The sequence below is a fragment of the Ictalurus furcatus genome, chromosome 21 (genome assembly GCF_023375685.1).
Source record: "Ictalurus furcatus strain D&B chromosome 21, Billie_1.0, whole genome shotgun sequence".
Lineage (NCBI taxonomy): Eukaryota > Metazoa > Chordata > Actinopteri > Siluriformes > Ictaluridae > Ictalurus > Ictalurus furcatus.
Window position 1 is genome coordinate 11,941,026 of NC_071275.1, and position 22,617 is coordinate 11,963,642.

General features: G+C 40.3%; 1 protein-coding gene across 1 annotated transcript in view; it reads left to right on the forward strand.

Annotated features, from left to right (window-relative positions):
- Positions 1–746: 746 nt before the first annotated feature.
- Positions 747–22,617, forward strand: part of lrp1aa (low density lipoprotein receptor-related protein 1Aa) — a 104,186-nt gene continuing 82,315 nt past the window's right edge. Inside the window, exons 1-2 of the mRNA XM_053653475.1 lie at positions 747–1,249; positions 19,432–19,554. Of these exons, the coding sequence (XP_053509450.1) occupies positions 1,168–1,249; positions 19,432–19,554 (205 nt within the window). The 5' untranslated portion in view covers positions 747–1,167. The remainder of the gene's footprint in view (positions 1,250–19,431; positions 19,555–22,617) is intronic.

The following is a 22,617-nucleotide window of genomic DNA, read 5'->3' on the forward strand; positions in this document are numbered from 1 at the left end:
AGGTTGATTGGCATGTCCAAAGTGTCCGTAGTGTATGAATGGGTGTGTGAGTGTGTATGTGATTGTGCCCTGCGATGGATTGGCACCCTGTCCAGGGTGTACCCCGCTTTGTGCCCGATGCTCCCTGGAATAGGAGAAAGTGGGAGAAGATGGATGGATGGATGGATTTATTTCTGTATGCAACATTTATAGTATCTAATAACATGTTTAATGGTTGATTTTTATCGTATATTATATAAATGTTTAGAAATATCCTGATATGATAGTTTTGTTTTGTTTGAACTCATTTCAAATCGTTTTAAGATGGAATGAATGTTAAAAAAACAAAAAACAAAACAACTGACATGTAAAAGGAACGCAATCTGGCAACCCTGATGTCAACGACTGGATGTTACAAAGCAACAGGACGGGTTTCCAGATTGAGTACATTTTAAAACACATGATCTGGAAAATAGAACCGTTTAGATCAACCTAAATATTATTAGTTTTCATCTCCATGTGAGTCTCAGGGAATGTTTCCATCCATTGAATCAATATTAAAGATTAAACAGACTCAAATCTGGAAACCTCTTTATAGTTACTGTTAGCCGGAATGTACGTGGTTGCCAGATTATTGTATAAATCCTCGGTGTGGATCTAAATTCAGTGCAGATATTTTAAGACTGACTCGAGATGGTGTGTGTTGGAAGAAATCATAAACAATCTGGCAACCCTGATATATCCAATCTGGCAACCCTGTGGGCAGCAGGCACACAGAAGAGGTTGGAAACGCGTAGAGATTTTTTAATTCTCTCCTGCAGGCTTGAGGAGGAACCGCGCGCAGCTCCGTGATGCTGAGTGTGTGTGTGATGTGTGTGTGATGTGTGTATGCATATGTGTATAAATGTTAGAGTGTGAGTGTGTGTGTGTGTGAGAGTGTGTGTGTGAGTGCGCGCCCACACATGAGATTTGAGCAGCAGCCCAGCAGATGATCACAGTTTCCATCATGCACGCAGTGAAGCTCAGAAGCTGAACCACTGCGCTCGGATCAGCGGCTCTTCTTCTCCTGCTCCTTCTTCACACTCGGCTCTTCTCTGGACTCCTGGTCTTTCTGGAGGAGTTTTCACACCTGAACAGGATCCTGTTTTAAATCCAAGTTTATTTCAGGTGTGAAAGTGGGGGAGAACCATGTTGCGCGTGCTTCAGGGACTGCTGCTCTTGGGAAGCTTTTCTCTCAGAAACCCTGTCTCTGCTGCCACGACTGTAGAGGGTGAGTAGGGTGCAGGGGTTTTTCTTCTTCTGAAGTTCAGAATGCACACAGATCAGGACTATTAAGGTTTGGTTTGGGTTTTGGTGCGCAGTTTTGCCCCCAGAAGACTTTTTGAAAATGTTCCTCAGGAACCTTTTGCAGGTTTTCATGTTGTTGGCAGTCTGTGGTGATCTTCTACACTTATGTGCTAGAACGCTCAGTCAGTTTGTAATGATCTCTCTCTCTCTCTCTCTCTCACTCTCTCTCTCTCTCTCTCCTGGGATTGGAACATCTGGGATTGGGATTTTTAGACCATCTCAAAGTGCCTCTTGGACCCTTTTGGAACATGAATGGTTCCTAAATGAACCTTTTAGTTTATTAAAGAACCTTGATATTGTAATGGTATGTGATATTCACAATGTTCATGATATTTGGGTTTGAAAGTGGAAAAAATCTGTCACTGGTGTGTGTGTGTGTGTGTGTGTGTGTGTGTGAGTGTGTGTGTGTGTGTGTGTGTGTGAGAGAGAGAGAGAGAGAGAGAGAGAGAGAGACAGAGCTCCATAGCTTTCTTTTCTTTTCTTTTTGTCCTGATTTTGGGTTTGGCTTGGCATGAAGGTTGTTCTACTAAAATAACCAGACTTTAAAAAGTTCCTAAATGGAACCTTTTGCAGGTTTGCATGGTGTTGGAAGTCTTTAGTGACCTTCTACACTTGCATGTTAGAATGCTGAGACTCAGTTCTCTTAGAATGAAAAGGTTCCTGGAAGATCTTTGAGAAGATCCTGGGAATGGTTCACCAGCAGAACCTGAAAGTTGCCTCCTGGAAACTTGTGAATCATGAATGGTTCCTAAAACGAACCCCAAAATTCTAAATGTGTCATATACCAAAGCAACCAGGCTTTGAAATGTTTCTCTGGAAGTTTAGAAGATGTTTGAGAAGATCCTCAGATAGGTTTGCTAGCAGAAACTTTTAAACGTGCCTCCAAGATCCTTTTGAAACGTGAATGGCTCCTACACAGGCAATTGTCCTGATATTTACGAGTGAAAAGAGAAAGTGTTTGTTTACTTAAGTGTTTATTTTGGGCTTTGCTTGGTGTAGGTTCTTCTACTGAAACATCTAGAGTTTGAAATGTTCCTCTGGAAGTGTGTGTTGATCTTCTCATCTACTCGGCCATTGCTAATTGTCGTGCTATTGCTAATTGGTGGCTACCAGCTACAGAGGCAGCATTTTAAATAAAAATATACGTTTTCTTACTAAATTATTTAGCAAAAACCTCATATGGTGATTGAAGTATTATGGTACAATATTTTTTTCATGAAATAATGTTGTTGTGTTAAAATAGTTTACAAAACACATAACATTGGAAATAAATCGATAAGAAAATTTTTAGTAAATGTAATGAAAGATTATTAAGCGTGGTGTGTCGAATGGTTCTGTATTTCATTTTTTTAAGAATTTTCATTTTCCTTGCTGTTAAAGGAGCAGTTTGCAAGTTTTAGCATTTATAGCGCCCTCTGCTGGCTGTGAAGTGAATGGCAGTAAACACATTAACAACACTCCTCCTTCCCTCTGTCTCGTGAGCTGTCTAATAAGGAAACTGGGTGGGGCTGAGCTCTCTGTTCTGGGTGGAGGCGGAGTTCATTTCAGGGCCAGAAACCTGAAACAAAAATAGCGTGTCAGAGTTCTTCTTAAATGACCTGAAAATCACACACTGCACCTTTTAATACTTTCTGTGATAAATGTGATTTAAATATAATGTAATGATTTGCTCAAAACTCAGCATGGTGATTATATGTTGCGAGTTCAGGCTCACGGAGCTGAATTAGCTCTCGCAGACTGTGTACTGAAGGATATTTTTGATCCGGTTGATTATTTACAGCGAGTCCGTTCTCCTGAAAGAGCACGCTTTTTCACCGCTAATTTCTCCGTGAATTATTCTGCTGCTAGCACGCTGAAATATTGTCGTCATGGCGTTCCGTCCGTCTTGGGCTGCGCTGGTGGAAAAGCTCCTCCTCGTCTTCTTTACGTTTCCGCTCTCTACACGCACTCTGCTCGGAGAGTCAGATTTGTGCGTGAAAGCGAGCGGTGTGTCGTGTGTTCATTCTGAACAGACGTCTGACTCGACCAGTCTCTGTGCTAATGCTACGCTAACACTCCAGCGCTGCTATTCCGAACAGACGTGCGAAGTTTACAGAGCAGCATGAAGAGTCACACTGTGACTGTCTCACTGTGACACTCTCATGCACCTCAGAGCTCGTCTTCTCACACACACACACACACACACAGACATGGACAGACAAACAGGTCGACAGGCTGACAGACAAATGTCTAGAGAAGAAAACAGATGAATGGACAGACAGCTAGACATATTTACATAGACAGACAGAAAAGTAGACAGATGAGCCACTGCTAGACATACAGATACAAAAGTAGGCAGACAGGCGGGCGGACAGACAGATAAATAGATTAAACATAGATACAGGAGCAGACAGACAGACAGATGTGTACAGGCTGGCAGGCCAGCAGACAGACAGACATGTGTACAGGCAGGCAGACAGACAAACAAATGAGTCATATAGACAAGGAAGTAGACAGACATATAGAAGTGCACAGACAGACAGACAGAGCCAGAAGTAGACAGACAGGCAGGTATACACAGTCAGAGAGATGACAGACAGACAGATGTGTACAGGCAGACAGACAGACAGACAGATGAATCATATAGAAAAGGAAGTTGACAGACATATAGATGTGCACAGACAGACAGACAGACAGACACAGAAGTAGATAGACGGGCAGGTATACACAAACAGAGAGATGGACAGACAGACAGAGCCAGAGGTACACAGACAGAGAGATGGACAGGCAGACAGACAGACAGAGCCAGAGGTAAACAGACAGGCAGGTATACATGGACAGTTAAATAGCAGAGACGTACACAGGAGATATAGGAGAGTACATAGAGTTCGACAGACAGTTCTATCTGACCAGCAGACAGATTTAGAGAGGTACAGACAGATGGATAGAAACTGTAGTAGTATGGAGACACAGCTAAACAGATTTGCAGACATGCAGACAGACAGACACATAGATAAATACATAGACGCAGACAGACAGACACATAGATAAATACATAGACGCAGACAGACACATCAATTTAATGGCACAAACACCGTTTGTCAGAGAGACAGACAGATATATAGACCGATAAACGCGTGACAGTGGAGCGAGTGAAAGGGAGCGACTGGTGGTGATGTTAACCGATCGAAACTCTGCATTAAAGTTAAGGATGTAAAGGTGAAGTTTAATTGTTTGTGTATTGTTGGAGAGAGCGCTGGACCGGTCACTGTATCGGCTCACGGCAGATGCAGACGCGGACACAGGCGCAGACACAGACTCAGACTCGACTGTGCAGGAATTACAGAATGTTTTGTAGAGAAATGAAAACCCGTCGCACCACAACCATTATTTCACTTGCACAAATGCTCCCGAATATATTTTGAGGTCACACAGATTACATTTCAGGAGCATATTCGACCAAAATGGTTGCAATTTCAAGCCTCGCACGCACACGCAAGCACACGCAAACACATGCACACACAGAAGGTCTCAGACTATTTGAAGGCACTAAAACTCCAGACTTAGGCTGAATAACTATCCATCCGTCCATCTTCTATACCGCTTATCCTTCTTCAGGGTCACGGGGGAACCTGGAGCCTATCCCAGGGCTCATGGGGCACAAGGCGGGGTACACCCTGGACAGGGTGCCAATCTAGGCTGAATATATGAAAATGTAAATACATTAACAGAATGTATCTGGAGATAAAAACAGACAGACAGACAGACTAAACTTCCTGTTAAAGGTGCAGTAGAACAAGACTAGGATGTTGATTCCAGGAGAAACTCCTCTGCTGTTCAGAACACAGTTACTGTGACGTCACACACGTGTTAATTACACCGAGGGAACGTGTGGAATAAACGTGTGGAATAAAGGCATCGAGTGTTGAGTGTTTTAAACGCTTCTAGGATGAATCATCCCGAGTCCTCCCTGCTGTTTCGCCTGTTAGGAAAAGGAGTGTGCTCCGAGGTGTCACGTTCACACTCCATGTTTATTCATTACAGACTTTTCCCTGCTGTTTTTACATTTATTCAGTTATTCATTTAGCAGACGTTTTTATCCAAAGCGACTTACTCAAGCAGCGTGTTTTATCTCCTCGTCAGTTGTACATTTCCTGAAAACAAAACCGGACACCGTGGAGCTGTTTAGCGTCTGCTCCGGCCCCGGGCTGCGTGAAGACGGACTTCTCCACATGTGAAGGATTAGAGGGAAAAACAAAGTGAGGACAGAAAGTCTGAGCAGCTTCACATGCTTGGTTTGGAAAATAAAACCAAAAGAACACATCTGTGAGCTGTGTAGGGATGTGCTGATAATCAGATACACCATACATCACGTCCGCTGTGCGAGTCCCTCTGAACGAGCCGTTGCTATAGAAACGATACCGTAGTAGAACGAGAGCATTAATAATAAATAAACCTGCGATGTGCAGCTGCGCTACTGTTAGAGCTGTGGTTCTAGAAAACTAATCAACACCTTCTGACCAATCACAATCCAGAACTCCGCAGCAGCGTGTGTAAATTTTCATCACTGTAAGTTTGAGTGACTTTAGAAACAGCTGTAGTGGGCGTGTCCTCCTTTGAAGTGTAGTTTATCACTTTAGTAGAGTCAGAGGATGTATACAGGCTACAGATCCTGACTCCAGAGATTGCATTTTTTCCTTCCACGGAGATGTGTGTGTGTGTGTGTGTGTGTGTGTGTGTGTGTGTGGCTATTTTCACATGCTCATGTCATCACCATGGACCAGAAGATGGATCTTCCGGCTAATAGACTCTGGAAAAGGTCATACGCTTAATTCGAGGACTTTCACCCTATAAAGAGTTTAGCGCCCCGTCTGATTGAGGTGCTTCATCACATCAGACACGTCCGACGTCTGAGAGCGTTAATCTACACACACGCTTCTATAATGAAGTATTTATTATTGTAAAGGATGCATAAATGCGATATGAACAATTTCTGTCTATTTTTCAACCATTCACCCTTTAAAAGTTTTTACAGCACGTTGTGGCTCTTTGTTATCATTACCTCGGCTCGAGTGCCTCAGTGGTGACGAGCTGCGTTTCCATGGAAACGTCAAATCGGTTAGCGCGTCTTAAACCGCATGCGACCTGCAAGAAATGGACAGTAGCTAGTTTTCAACTTTATACACACACACACACACACACACACACACACACACACACAGTATAGTGTTTCCCGACCATTTGATGTATAGTACCGTGTTCCCCTGATGTTTGGTACCGTGTTCCCCTGATGTATAGTACCGTGTTCCTCTGATGTTTAGTACCGTGTTCCCCTGATGTTTAGTACCGTGTTCCCCTGATGTTTAGTACCGTGTTCCCCTGATGTTTGGTACCGTGTTCCCCTGATGTTTAGTACCGTGTTCCCCTGATGTATAGTACCGTGTTCCCCTGATGTTTAGTACCGTGTTCCTCTGATATATAGTACCATGTTCCATTCATTTTTAGAACCATGTTACCAGTTTGTTTAGTTCAGTGTTTCTCTGTCATTTAATACTAGGTCCTCTGGTTATACTGTACAGAGTTCAGCACACGTTTGTATAATATATTGCCCCCAGGTCATTTAGTACCCCGATGATTAATACTGTGTTCCATAGGTGTTTAGTACCATGTTACCAGGTCATTAATTCCTGTAGGCCCATTTAATCCCAGATCCTCAGCTCTCCCATGTTTCCCAATCTGTTCCTTACTTATTTGTTGCTCCAGAAATCTCCAGAAATGAGTGTAAAGTGCCCATTTTCTTAATCCGTTAGGATTTTTAAAGTTTTGGACAAATGGAGAATGCTACATGTCTTCCTCATGTAAGGTTTATTACAGTGAAAATACTTCTAAAGTCCTCTCCGTCTCCAGCTACGCTAAAAGTAAAGATGAGGCACACGGCGGGAGAGAGAGAGAGAGAGAAGGAGAACTCCCCCACCGCCCCCATGCCCGCCCCTCCTCCAGCTCTCCTGCTACATATACTTCCTAGATTAATGACTTTTCTCAATCCAGATGTTTCACAGCAGGCCAAGCGAGAGGGAATGCGGGAGTCTCACTCTTTTTTTTCCCCCCCTCTTTTAGGCCATCTTCCTTTCCTGTGCTCGTCTCTGATCTCCTTTGCCAAAGTTTAAAGTTTATCCTGTTTCACTTTGATCTTTTTGTGTCTATATCGTGTTTCTCATCCACCTGCATTTATCAAAACCTCACTGAGATCACCAACTCACCCAAAACTCACTTTGAAGACCATAAATGTTTTGTTTTTTTTACTATAATGAAATAAATTATCACTTCATGCAAACATTCCTTTGTCCTCCATGTTTATTAATTTACTTCTTAATAATAAATTGGTTGGCGTAGTGATTTTACACACAAAAATGCCCCTTTCCTGGTAAAATGGTGTTGCCTGGGCTGGTCCTGTATTTGCATATTAGAACCTGATTGGCTCTTTTATATTTGATGACGCAATAACATTTTTGGTTATTCGTCAATCAAAAGACAAGTAAATGTGTATGTATATATATAGCTATTACCATTTCCCTCAGTAATACAGGCCACGCCCACAAAAGACAAACTGCGAGCGACTTATCAGCTTCTAGTGTGAACGTGAAATAGTGCGATAGAAATTTAGCAAAAAAATATTAAACATAACGTTACAGATCATTGCAAAGAAACCTATTGTAGTTTTAGCTCTAAAATATTACTTCTTGTAAATGTGGGTGTGGCATCTTTATGGAACATGTACTCAGCTAATCACAAACTAGGTCATGTGATCTACAAAACTGAACAATAATAGCATTGCTCGGTCTAAATCGGAATTTCGGTTCAGTAACTTTGCATAAATTTTTCTGGTGATTTGTATATAAACGAGTTGGGTTACATTTAAGCCACGCCCCTTTTGATGCCTGTCACTCAGGGAGTACTGTACTGGAAGGCGTTCTCATTTTCGGAACGTGTGAAAAAGGGAAATGAAAGAATGAGAAGGATATCAGTGAATGCTGGCATTTCTGGAGGAAAGACAAAACACTTCGGCTTCTGATTAGCTGCACACACACACATACACACACACACACACACGGTGTGTTTTGGCATTATGTGTGTTACTGCGTACGTTTCAGTGGCTCCTCAGTCACAGATTTACCGTCAGGCTCCGCCCCTTGTCTGTTTGCTCTGTATAATTCTGTATAAAAATGTTCACATGTGGGATTACTTCTCAGACATTTACTGGGTTCTGATTTACAATAACGAATATATTACCTATATATTGTTGTTGTTATTTGACTCGTATGATTGTTTGTTTATTTATTTATTTGTGTAATGGCCTGAATTTCTTTGTTATATAAGTCACTCGTTCTGTTCAGATCTCTTTATGAATTCTAATAAGAACTCTTTCATTCAGGTCATGACCTTATTATTATTGTTATTATTATTATTATTATTATTATTATTATTAAACCTGTCTTTTCATCTCGTCTCTTTTATACACGCGGAGGGATCCTTAACGTTTACTGGAATATTCTTCCTCTTTTTATTCTACAATCCTGTAGACTTATGTTCTGGTTAACCTCATGTCCTCGTCATATTCCTGCAGCTAACGCCCGTTTATTTCCCAGAAGTTGATGAAATGCTGAGCTCATGGTGTGTGTTTGATGCACAGAAAACTTCATCTGTCTGTTCCCTGGTTTCAGTTCCTTCCCTTCTTAATGTCAAGAGAATAACGAAACTTTGGGGAAAGAAATTTATGAGCAATTAGTATTAAAAACAAAAAGAGAAAATTTGCAGGATAAGACTTGCGAAATCTAAATATTCATGCAAACACAGATAATAATAATAATAATAATAATAATAATAATAATAACTGTAACTTCGAAAATTCTTTTAAACTCCAAGCAGACAAATTCTTAAATTAACAATTACTATTCATAAAAAATTAACATTGTTTATTTATTTTTTGTTGTGCTTTTTTTGCATCTTTAAAATGTAATGTAAAGTTTCATGAAAAACCAGTGGTGCTTAAAAGTTTGTGAACCCTTTAGAATTTTCTATATTTCTATATAAATATGACCTAAAACATCATCAGATTTTCAGAAGAAGCACCAGTGTATCTTCAATATGAAAAAATATATATTAATACTGGATACATTAATATTAAATAGCAGCACAGTTAAGTATGTGCAAATTAACATCTACACAGGCGTGAAAAATAAAAATGCATATCGGTTACATTTCTAACCGTTTCTTTTTAATTGTCTAAAAATTGTGCACAGATAATGACTGTCAGGTTAAAGGAGAATAAAAACAAAAGGCCACGTCACCACGTTCTGTTTTTACTCCTGGATTATTACATACCGCAGAAAATCTGGAACGCAGCCTGCTGGTGGACTTACACACCGGTGAAGGTTCCACACTCCACTGCTGGTGGACTTACACACCGGTGAAGGTTCCACACTCCACTGCTGGTGGACTTACACACCGGTGAAGGTTCCACACTCCACTGCTGGTGGACTTACACACCGGTGAAGGTTCCACACTCCACTGCTGGTGGACTTACACACCGGTGAAGGTTCCACACTCCACTGCTGGTGGATTTAGTAAAATGGCGGGCAATTAAAAGTCCATTCTGACATAAATAGCTTTACATCTGAATCATCGTTCATCTTCCAGGGGGTGTGTGTTTTTATTTACATATTTATTTATTTCCTTGTTTATTGATACAGCGTGCTGTTGTTATTATTCTGCAGTTGTTGTGCAGATACATGGCAGTATTTTTGGCAGTGTCTGTTTGTTTATCGTCCCGTTTCTGGCAGCAGGATGCAAGAACTGTAATGAGGTTCGCTCGTAATTAAACGCACGTTATAATTTCAGGAGTTGCGATGAAACTGATAGAAGATCAGCAGCACCGTGTCTTCGTTAATGATGACATTAAAGTGTGATGGCTTTCATCGTGGGGAAACTATTAAAGTACAAACTCACTGTTCGGGTGAGTTCTGGATTGTGATTGGGTCAGAAAGTGGTGATTAGTTCTCTATAACAGCAGCTGGAACAGTAGCGTAGGTTTATATTAATGCACTCGCTCTGATACGTTATCGTTTCTATAGCAACAGCTCGTTCACTGGGACGTGTACAGCGGACGCTCCACTGATCATTTGTAAAAATCCTTGATATGGTGGAAAATGGAAAAATCCTTTTCTCCAGGGTAAGGAAGGAGATGTTTATTTAACAGTTATGGAAGGAGTCTCCAGTGTCAGTGCTTTGGAACAGTCCGAGGTAAAGCTGTAACTTTAAGTTTGCCGTTTCTCAGTAACACGACAAGCTGCAATTCTTTTGTTGTCTTATTAACTCGAGAGAATAAAGAGAGAGGGAATAGAGAGAGAGAGAGGGAATCAAGAGAGAGAGGGAATCAAGAGAGAGAGGGAATAAAGAGAGAGAGGGAATAAAGAGAGAGAGAATAGAGAGAGAGATAATAGAGAGAGGGAATAAAGACAGGGCAGGTGAGGGAACGACCGTTTATAGCTGCTATAACGTAAGTGAGAACAGGAACTAACTTTTTAAATGTAACTATAAACCGATAAAAGGTATGTGTGATTGTTTAATAAATCTAAATTGTAATCATGAACACTTGGGGACATGCTGTTACATAAATATTTGTTACATGTATCTTGTTTTTTATTTGATGGACACTTTATCGTGTATCATTGATTAGTTTCCTTGGTTTTCAGACGTCACATGATGTTGTTTGTCGCCTACAGACCAGATTAAATAAAATAAATATGATGATGTTCTGATCCAGCGTGGTGGCCTCGGCCCTCAGTGCATCACTCTATCTCTACTTTCCCCCATGTTCTCTCGTTCATCTTTGAACTCGTGCTAATACATGTTTCATTTTTGTGTTGACTCTGAATCGCATGTTGAAAACACTGATGCTGTTTGTTCCTCTCGTCTCGTTATCTCCCAGCGCGAGGACGGCGAGGACGGAGAATCTCCCTCGTTTCCCGTTAAAAGCTCGGCAGTGAATCATTTCACCAAGTCGCTGCTCTGAGTTCCTCTCATCCTGTTTTTTTTTTACTTTTCTGTCCTGGCTGTTAGATTTTTACAGCTTTTAGCTCCAGCCCTGTTTTAAGAGCCAGCTGAGGAATGAGGCGGATTTATATTTTCCCCCCTCTCTTTGTTTCATCTTTCCTCTGTGGTACAGAAGCGAGCCGTCATGTTTGGCTGTCTGACAGAGGATCAGGAGAAATGATGATTTAATTAAACCGGAGCAGTTTTTTTACGTCCACATTTGCACGCACATAAACAGATTCTCCAGCTGAGGATTCAGGAATGTATTCAGAAACACATTCAGTTCTGTTCTTCATTTATCACTCGTTCTTTTTGCTGTTGTTTCTGTTCTTCTCATATGATGTAAAGTTAATATATGATTTGAATCTTTTTTTTAATCAGCCAATGAATCAATAACATACAAACAGGCCACGCCTCCTTTGGAGAGACTGACACTCACACGGGCCATGCCTCCTTTACTGAGACTGACAGTGACGCACACCACACCTCTTTCATTCAGATTGAAGCACACAGGCCACGCCTTCTTCACTAACAGTCATAGGCACAAACGCCACACCTCTGTCATTAGGACTGACTGAAAGACAGGCCACACCTCCTTTACTCAGTTTGACAGATTTAAAGGCAACGCCTCCTTCACTAGGACTGAAACACACACAGGCCACGCCTCCGTCACTGGGACTGACAGGGACACAGGCCACGCCTCCGTCACTCAGACTGGCTGTAGCTCAATCATCCAGTTTTTGACAGGATAAAAGTTTTTTTTTCTGTGAGGCTGAAAGTTTCACTCACTCAGGGAAAAGAACATTCTGGACATTTCTGACGAGGTTGTGGCTTGTATTGGTTTTTTTTTTTTCCAGAGCTGAGACACTCAGCTTGCTTCAGTTCCTTGTTTCTCAGAATAGAACAGACAGACGTCAGAGAAATTCATGGTAAAAAAAAAAAAAAGGCAAAAATAAATCTTTAGAAATATATGATTTTAAAAAATCTTTTTAAAAAACTTATTATTCTAAAAATATTCTTATAAAATATTATTCTAATGACATACACTAACCAAGTTAGTTTAATTTAAAAAATGAAGGACATTAGTCCTAATGAAGGACAGTGAGGACATTAGTGACGCAGTAAGCTATATGGGTTAACGATTTCAAATATCAGGCTAGCTAGCAAAACTGAGTTCAGACTTGTTGCACTTACAGTGCTAAGCTAAAATAATTGTCTGAAGATGTCCAGACGAGATTCTTTTGTTACTTCGGGTAAATGTTTTAGCTCCTAGTTTAATTAATGTTAAATATAAAATGTAAATTTATTCGGAATTTTACGTTAGAATTCTGTTTAGGAATCAAATGATACTGCAGTGTTCAGCATGGGGTTTTGTCCTGGTGGAAAAATATTTGTTAAAATATGTATGTTTATATTCAATATAGTGATGTTTTGGGAAGAGATGTGATGAAAGGTTAGTTCGGTGTGTATCGGTGTGTGTGTATGTGTGTATTGGGGTGTGTGTGCATGTGTGTGTGTGTGTGTGTGTATCTGTGTGTGTGTGTGTGTGTATCATGTGTGTGTATCAGTGTGTAACTTTAACCTCCACAGGTTTGTCGTATCGGTGTGTGTGTGTGTGTGTGTGTATCGGTGTGTGTGTGTATCGGTGTGTGTATCGGTGTGTGTATCAGTGTGTAACTTTAACCTGCACAGGTTTATCGTATCGGTGTGTGTGTATCGGTGTGTGTGTGTATTGGTGTGTATCGTGTGTGTGTGTGTGTGTGTGTGTGTGTGTGTGTGTGTGTGTATCTGTGTGTAACTTTAACCTCCACAGGTTTGTCGTATCGGTGTGTGTGTGTATCGGTGTGTGTGTGTATCGGTGTGTGTATCGGTGTGTAACTTTAACCTGCACAGGTTTATCGTATCGGTGTGTGTGTGTATTGGTGTGTATCGTGTGTGTGTGTGTGTGTGTGTATCAGTGTGTAACTTTAACCTCCACAGGTTTGTCGTATTGGTGTGTGTGTGTATCGGTGTGTGTGTGTGTGTGTGTGTGTGTGTGTGTGTGTGTGTGTGTGTGTATCAGTGTGTAACTTTAACCTCCACAGGTTTGTCGTATTGGTGTGTGTGTGTGTATCGGTGTGTGTGTGTGTGTGTGTGTATCAGTGTGTAACTTTAACCTCCACAGGTTTGTCGTATTGGTGTGTGTGTGTATCGGTGTGTGTGTGTGTGTGTGTGTGTGTGTGTGTGTGTATCAGTGTGTAACTTTAACCTCCACAGGTTTGTCGTATTGGTGTGTGTGTGTATCGGTGTGTGTGTGTGTGTGTGTGTGTGTGTGTGTGTGTATCAGTGTGTAACTTTAACCTCCACAGGTTTGTCGTATTGGTGTGTGTGTGTGTATCGGTGTGTGTGTGTGTGTATCAGTGTGTAACTTTAACCTCCACAGGTTTGTCGTATTGGTGTGTGTGTGTGTATCGGTGTGTGTGTGTGTGTGTGTGTGTGTATCAGTGTGTAACTTTAACCTGCGCAGGTTTGTCATATCCGTGATGAGCATGTCCCTCCATCACGTGTAAGTGTACAGTAACGTGATCGTTTATGTTCTCGCCGTGCTGCTTACTTTTCCAGGATGATAAACATCGTACGCATGTAGACCTTCGCACCTCGTGTAGACTAAACTCTCGATGTTTTGCCAAAGCGCTCGGAGTCGAGAGAGGGGAAAAACACCGGAGAGGATTTTCTAAGCTGAGGCCATTTGCAGTGGGATATTCTAGAGCTTTGTTGGATAGAATCGCTAATTAATAAGCAATTAGAATGTGTTTATGGTCGTTCAGAGAGCTTAACAGACGAATAACATGTTTAATTACATTTAATAAAAAATGTTTCATTGAACTTGGGTCTTTTGTCTAAGTTTCAGCGCTGAGGAAGTGAAAAGCGCAGCGTTTGTGAGGAACGAGAGTATATACTGTGGAGTGTAACGTTTGTTCGCTCGTATGATCGACGTCCCACTGGCAGGTTCGATGACGGACGGTCATGTGTGTCCTCGTGAGTACGGGATCACTGTTTGGGGCCCACTGACGGTGCGGTCTCGGATGATACGGCTGGTCGTCTTCGGGAGGTTAAGTTGATCTAGTCTAGGTGGAATTGGTTGGAGGAGGGAAATCAGTGAGCTTGTGTTTGATTCACAGGCGGTCAAGTTGAGGGACTTGATGGCCTCTGCTAGCTTGTGAAGGGACTGTGGTAGGTTGTGGTAGCGCACTGATCTTAGCCTTAACTTGTGTGAAAGCCTTTGGTCTTTCCTTCTGCCGTAGCTGACCATAACTGATGCGATGGACTTGTCTGAGACCTTTCAGGGCTTCACTGGACTGCTCCTGGTCGTCTGCCAGGATCAACAAGCTTTTCAGATAGCTCAAGCCCATGAAATCTGAGAAAAATGTATTGTGACATAATTTATCATGATTTGGATCTTATCTTGTCATATTGCCCAGCCATACACCCGGCCGAACACTAATCAAAGAATCCGGTCTTTTAAATGTATTTTTCATGTGAAGCATTAAAGTGTGAGTTTTGTGTGAAGCCTTCAGCGGTGTGAATGAATGAAATCCTGCAGGTTTGCCAAGAGACTGCAGGAAAGGTCTGTGATTGGTTGTCTGCCATGTCAATCAAATTTACTTATTTTGTAAAAGCAGGCTATGTTTATTAGCAGAATGTCCGGGACTCTTTATCGAGGCTACAGTTCTGGAGTGTGAGGTTTCAGTCTTATTGTCTCAGGAGTTTCGGTCTGTGTGTGTGTGTGTGTGTGTGTGTGTGTGTGTGTGTGTGTGTTTGAGCTGTGAGGTTGTGCTCATCCTCCTGCTAGTTTCGACTCGCCACATACTCCTAACCCAAATGTATTAATATAAATGTGTATAAAATTCCCTCACACTGACCTCCATCTTCACTCGCTCTGCTTATACACACGTGGAGAAGAAAAATAAACCTTTTACTTATTTATAGTTCTTGAGTTAAATATTTTTCACAATGCTACATCCAGGAGCGATCTCGGCAAACTAGCTCAGGTTTAGTTGGTCATTTCAGCCAATCAGCAACCAGGAAATGACCACGCCCCTCGACAGTGAATCACAAATGAGCAGTATTACTGCTTTCATTACTCAACTTTTCACTTTAGTTATTTCTGCTTTATTTATTTTTTTCTTCTTTAATTTATAATTCCGACTCAGTAAAAGCTTTCGTTTTTTTTGTTTTTGTTTTTTTACTCTAACCTCCTGACCCACTTCCATTTCCTCCCTGCTAGATTCATGGTGCTCGGGGAGTGTCTGTGTGTGTGTCTGTGTGTGTGTGTGTGTGTGTGTGTGTGTCTGTGTGTGTGTGTGTGGTTAAACAAAGTATTTGGATAAGAATGCAAAGGGAAAAAAAAATGAAGAAACCACAGTTTTAAAAAAAAGTGAAGTTGCTAGAAGGTTTGCATTCATTGTACAGCTGCATTTAGTCAAAGCACTGACTTTGTGTGTGTGTGTGTGTGTTTCTGATTCCACACTGGCAGACCCCCACATAAAGACCCCCTTCATGGCTCCGCAGCAGTGAAAAGCTCTAAGTTTAGTTTGAGGGAAACACAAATAAACACGACGCCTCGCCGTCCGCTCACAAAAACACACAACACCGGCGTGGGGGAGAAAATAAAACACACACCTGTCCAAATAAATTCAACAAATTCCTTTTCATCTCTCATTTTCTCTCATAAAACTTTAGTTTGCTGTGTTTTGTTTTCTTTACGTAGATCTCTCCGGTTTAATCAGTAGCCACTTTTACTTTATTGTCCTTTTAGTTTTTTGTATACTCTTGAATAATGCAGATTTATCTGATTTATCTAGTTTATGACTATAGAAAGCTATGTATGTTGTTGTTGTTATTATTATTATTATCGTTATAATTATTATTATTATTCTCTTAATAATAAATTCATAAAAATTACTCATTCTAATCTGAGAAGTCATTAGAATGAGAAAATGTCTAACCTAAAATTAGTGAAAAGTTTACAAATAGATTGATAATTTTATGTCTGTTTTCTTCTTGTAATAAAAAAACAATATTAGATATATTTGCTTATATTTTAGATTTCTTCTTGCTATTATTTTTGCTTTTATTTTATTTAATTTTTTTTGTTTTTGCTAAAATAGGAACCACAGTTTACCTTCTTCTTCTGTTAGTTTGCTCCTGTACTCAGATTCAGCTGCTGTTACCTTCAATAACATTTTATTTTTTGGGCCAGAAGTTTTTTTTTTGTTTTTTTTTTTTAATGAACTTTTTTTTGTTTATAATGGATTATTGAACTTAAGGTTTCTAGAGAGAATTTCAAACTTAAAATTAGTACAAAATCTAGAAATAGACTTAAAGTTATTTTATTTTCACAGATGAATTTGCTTATTTAAGATATTTTATGTCATTTTGTAGCTTCATATTTTTATCAATACTTTATTAGAATTTTAGTGGAAATGACAAATGCTAATTATCTCTGAAATTAAAATCGAAATTGATTTATTATAAAGTAGTAGCTTTATACAGGGGAGGGGCATTTTCAACTTCATCACTGAAAGCACATTTTATACTAATCATAGTAAGATCAATTCCAACTTTGAGCTAATTTACTTTATTAATAATTATATTTAAACTAATACGCATTTGTAAGATTATCTTTAGAATTGAAAGCAAAATGTCTTTTTTCCCTAATATGTACTCGCATATATAACCTAACATAAATTTGATAAATATTGTGATATTTTAAGGACTTGATTATCAGGACAACTGCCATAAATGTTGGAATTTCTTCCAAAACAAAACTGAAGTGGGAAAATTCCGGGTTGCCTGTGTTGGGAATTGTGCATCAGAATGTAGCAGGCGTCTTAAATTCCTGAGTTTTCACCTTCAGACGTGGTGAAGGAGTCGTGTTGTTATTGCACTTTACTATATGCTATATTACACTGTACAGTTGTAGACAGACGTCTGTTTTAGGGATTGCTGGGAAGAGAGAGGTTAAGGGGGGGATGTGGTTTGGAACACATCCTCGTTTGACTCCAAATAGAGCGCCAGTAAAAAGAGGTTGCGTTTTTTTTCCTCTCCCAGAACAAGCTGTCCTTTGATGGCGTGGAGGCTTGTTGCATCACTGGCGTTGGTTTGGGAACACGGGAACACTGACCTGGATATTTGAGGGCAGACTAATCCAACACCAGCGCTGAATAACCACAACTGTTGAATATATCCAGTTTGAAAGAAAGCCAGATTGATGGAAAGATTTCAGGGGGAAAACAACCGAGAGACAGACGCGGGGGTTTTTAACTTTAAGTTTAAAAAAACCGGGTTGAAGAAATTTTCCGTGAACTCTCTAAGCTGAGTTTTAAAGAGTTTGTTTTATTCCTGAAGTCGGGTCGTTTTAAGAGGCCGAGAGCTGAAAGGCGTTCTCTTATCTCTGCTGTGCAGATGTGTGAAGGGATTTAAATGAATTGTTTTATAGTTTTGTTGCAGTTGCGTTACCTTGGCAACAAGAATCAAAGCTATTTGTTTATTTTTTTCTGCATTAAAGTGGTCATTTTGATGTGTATTTAACCATTTGTTTGTAAACAGCAGTTCATTAAGAACCACTAGAGTGCTTCATTATAATATTTATTACATATTTTTATTGATTAAATATCTATTTAGTTTTTTATTCCTTTTATCCAGGGTCTCTTGGATTTTGTTTTCATTTAATAATCTTTTCCATATATGGACCCTTAGACCCTTTTATTTTATTTTTAGACACGCCCACCTGAGAGCCTTTTTCATTTCACTATATGGATTCGATGATGTTTACACATTTCCATATATACTCCTTACAAACACGCCCACTACATGCCTTTATCATTGCCATATTTAAACTTTAAAGACACACCTACATTGACATTTGCAGCTTTCAAGCCAATAACGGTCTCTCTTTTCCACATGTCTGTATATGGACCTAAAGACACATCCCCATTCCCTTATATGTACGTTATAGACACACCCACTAAGCACCTGTCACATTAACGTATTTGGACCTTAGAAGCACCTCTCTCATTCTTATATATGGACCTTAGACACACCCACCAAGAGCCTCTCTCATTTACCATATATGGACTCAATGGCATGTCCATATTACCATATATGGACCTTCAAAGGCTTTGAAGGCATGTCCACTAATAGTCCCTTTCTCATTTTCATATATCGGCTGAATAACGTCCAAATTTCCATATATGGATCCTATGGCACGTTCATGTTTCCAAATATGGACCTCCAAAGACCCACCCACATCCCTATTTCATTTATATATTCGGACACACTCACATTCCCATCTATAGTCCTCAAGACACGCCCGTTAATAGTGTCCTTCATTTCCATATATGGACCCAATGAGTCCACATTTTAATATATATGGATCTGAAAGAGACGCCCACATTCACATTTCTGGTGTTCAACACCCCGACTCAGAGCCCCTCTGTGGATGTAGCTTCACCGTAGTTAAGCTATGTTGCTACGTAGCGTATCGTTTAGCTCCATTTATACAGCAGGAGCGTTGATGCAACTGTGTATTAGTTTATATCTTATTAAACGACACAATCCAGAACGCTGGTTCTTCTGTTTTATTAGATTTTCTGCCTCTCCCCCTGATATGAAGTTATAAATGGACAAAAACAAACCTGCAGCAGGCACATGGTTTGTATTAATCTCAATAAAACCTGGTTTAAGCTCCTTAAATCCAATGAAATCCTCTGTATTAATGAATAAGACTCTGAAATCCCCTGGGCTACAGCGTCAAGTGCAAAGGTTGTTCAGAGAATCTGATTCTCTAAACTGGAGTGGGTTTTGTGTTCGAATTAGGACCGTTAATATCCTGATGATGATAATGATTAATAATAATAATAATAATAATAATACCCTAGTCATGTTTAAACATTCTCCTCCCTGTGTATTTAATGTTTCATAGTTTATATGTTTACCTTGTTTGTTGTGCACGTTTACCAGATAAATACTTCATTGTTATTTTATTTACAGCCCCGAAGACGTGCAGCCCGAAGCAGTTTGTGTGTCAGGATCAGGTGACGTGCATCTCTAAAGGATGGAGGTGTGATGGAGAGAAAGACTGTCCTGATGGATCAGACGAAGCTCCAGAAGTGTGTAAGTGTGAAAGAGTCAGAACTTCCAGGAGTTTTTACAGAGGAAACCTACTGTAGTTCTTTCTTTACTTCTTTCAGTATGTATGTGTATTTGTATTCCGTTATAAATCTCTACAATGCACTGTCGTGCTTTTTTTGGTAGCTAGCTAACAGGAAAGTCCGCAGTTGGCATATTAGATTAGCTTTCTACACAAACCCTGACCTCCAGCTGCATGTAACAGAGCTTTAACTACATACACACCGCTCTCAGTGCATTATGGGTAATACACACACTCCCTAACACACCGTATGAGCACTCCAACGACTTGAGGTTTCTGATAGTCTGATTGCTGTTACGCCTGATTAGTATTAAAAAATCTAATGTAGTAAATACAGTTAGAAAGAAAGTCTGAATGATTTGAAAAGGTTATTGGGGTTTTTATCGCCGAGAACTGAGCTGAATTCCGCGTGCAGCTGTTCGCTGTTATCTTACAGGATTTATGAATGCTTATTTTACTCTGCATCTGGACCTGAACAACGCGTCGTTTTATTTAGTCTGAACCACTTGAACTCTTTAACCTCTTACGACTTGGATAAATAACGACACTTCTGATATATGACTCTGGTTCTGCGGGATTTGTGAAAATTGTGTAAAGTCGGTAATAAACAACACACATTGTACATTTTTATCCGTTTATAGTTATACTGAACAAACGTGGAATGTCGGCAAAACAAGTGATCAAGCAGTCACGTCAGTATTCATATATCGGTGTTTATTGCTGTTTTGCAACGTTTTTGGATCGGTTTTGGCCAACGTCTGATGGATAAATGATGAGAAATATTGACTATAGGTTAAAATAATGTGTAAAGTAATTAAAGTAAGGAAATACAAACCAAAATCCTTTAATTATCTTCATTTTCGTAGGAATAAATGGCATGTCTTTCAACCAGTGATGCTCCAAAGACATGAAATTGTGTCCTGCTGTCAGGACAGCAGGTCTGATACGCTTCATTCCCCTTATTAATTACCCCATTCATTCCCTCATACGTTTTTATTATAGCTCAAGGTGAAGAAAAAGTAAATGAGTGCTGCAGTTAATCACCGCGTCAGGTCTTTTCTCTCCGTCATGTCCTCCCCAGGGCTCCTGTTTCATACTGCGTAAATATATGAGTGTCATTACTCAGTGTTGGGTTAAATAATGTGTTGTTTAGCCGTGTGTGTGCAGAAACTGAATAACCGTAAAGACGAATGCTCACTTAATCCTGGCAGAGCTTCTTATTTTCAAATATTTATTTTGCTCATCCATAAATCTGGATGTAGATTTGACTAACAGAGTCCAGAACCAAAACCAGTTCGCTTACAGTTAATATTTCATCTCATCGAGATTAAAACGGTGTATAACCTGTGTATTTTTCTCTTTAACTTCATGTTTTCTTTATCATACAGGAAATAAAGTGCTTTCATTTGTGTCCAGTAGCAACCTGGTTTGATAAAAATAATAATAATAATAATAATAATAATAATAATAATAATAATAATAATACTTTAACAGCAATTCATACCTTCTAAAGTCATGACATTACATTTGGAACCCAAGACAAACGTAATTCAGAACACACACAGACCCGTAAACACGGAACTGGAACTCCAGACGATGAAATCATACGTTATTTCACTGCGCTGTTATTCGTCCACAAAAAAACAACTGACCTCAGTACTGGCCACTGTCCAGTGATTGACTTCATCAGAAAGAGGTTTGAGAACTGAAGACAGAGCTTCTTTTAATCCCAGCGAGTTTTTGCATTCCACCGTGATGTTACGAAGATCCGATCCCTAAAGATTAGATCTTCCAGTCGTGGAGATTTATACCAGAAACATTATGGAGATCAGCTGTTACCTTCGTCTCACAAATGGACTACAGGAACCGCCGGACAGGCTTTGAACTGCTGCAGATAGTTCAGCTTTATTGGAAAGTTTATAGTGCGGCCTTGTGGTTTGGCCCTTGATGTTGGCTATGTGGTACATCCCTATAGTTCAGCCACATGGTTTGGCCCTAGATGTTGGCTATATGGTACATCCCCATAGTTCAGCCACATGGTTTGGCCATAGATGTTGGCTATATGGTACAGCCCGATAGTTTAGCCACATGGTTTGGCCCTTGATGTTGGCTATATGGTACATCCCTATAGTTCAGCCACATGGTTTGGCCCTAGATGTTGGCTATATGGTACATCCCCATAGTTCAGCCACATGGTTTGGCCATAGATGTTGGCTATATGGTACAGCCCGATAGTTTAGCCACATGGTTTGGCCCTTGATGTTGGCTATATGGTACATCCCTATAGTTCAGCCACATGGTTTGGCCCTAGATGTTGGCTATATGGTACATCCCCATAGTTCAGCCACATGGTTTGGCCATAGATGTTGGCTATATGGTACAGCCCGATAGTTTAGCCACATGGTTTGGCCCTTGATGTTGGCTATATGGTACATCCCTATAGTTCAGCCACATGGTTTGGCCCTAGATGTTGGCTATATGGTACATCCCCATAGTTCAGCCACATGGTTTGGCCATAGATGTTGGCTATATGGTACATCCCCATAGTTCAGCCACATGGTTTGGCCATAGATGTTGGCTATATGGTACAGCCCGATAGTTTAGCCACATGGTTTGGCCATAGATGTTGGCTGTATGGTACATCCCTATAGTTCAGCCACATGGTCTGGCCCTATAAGTTCACTGTAAGGTACAACTCAATAGTATGGCCCTGTGGTTTGGCCCTAGATGTTGATCATATGGTACAGCCCAGATATTTGGATTCAGACCAAGTAAAGATCACTTGAATTCACTTAGAAGAGGATCAGAGGTCTTTGACCAGGTACATACCTGAGTGCACTGCTGTGTGAATACCTGGAGGTCCATGCAACAGGGTTCAGTTTTAATGGACTAGATGCTGCATGTGAAAGTGTCCGTATTCAGACAGTCAGCTGACAGGAATGATTTAGTCTGGCTGGTTCAGTGATGATAAAGTGTGTCTGCAACTTGTGGACAAGATTTAAGGCCTTAATGTTGGTCATAAAGTG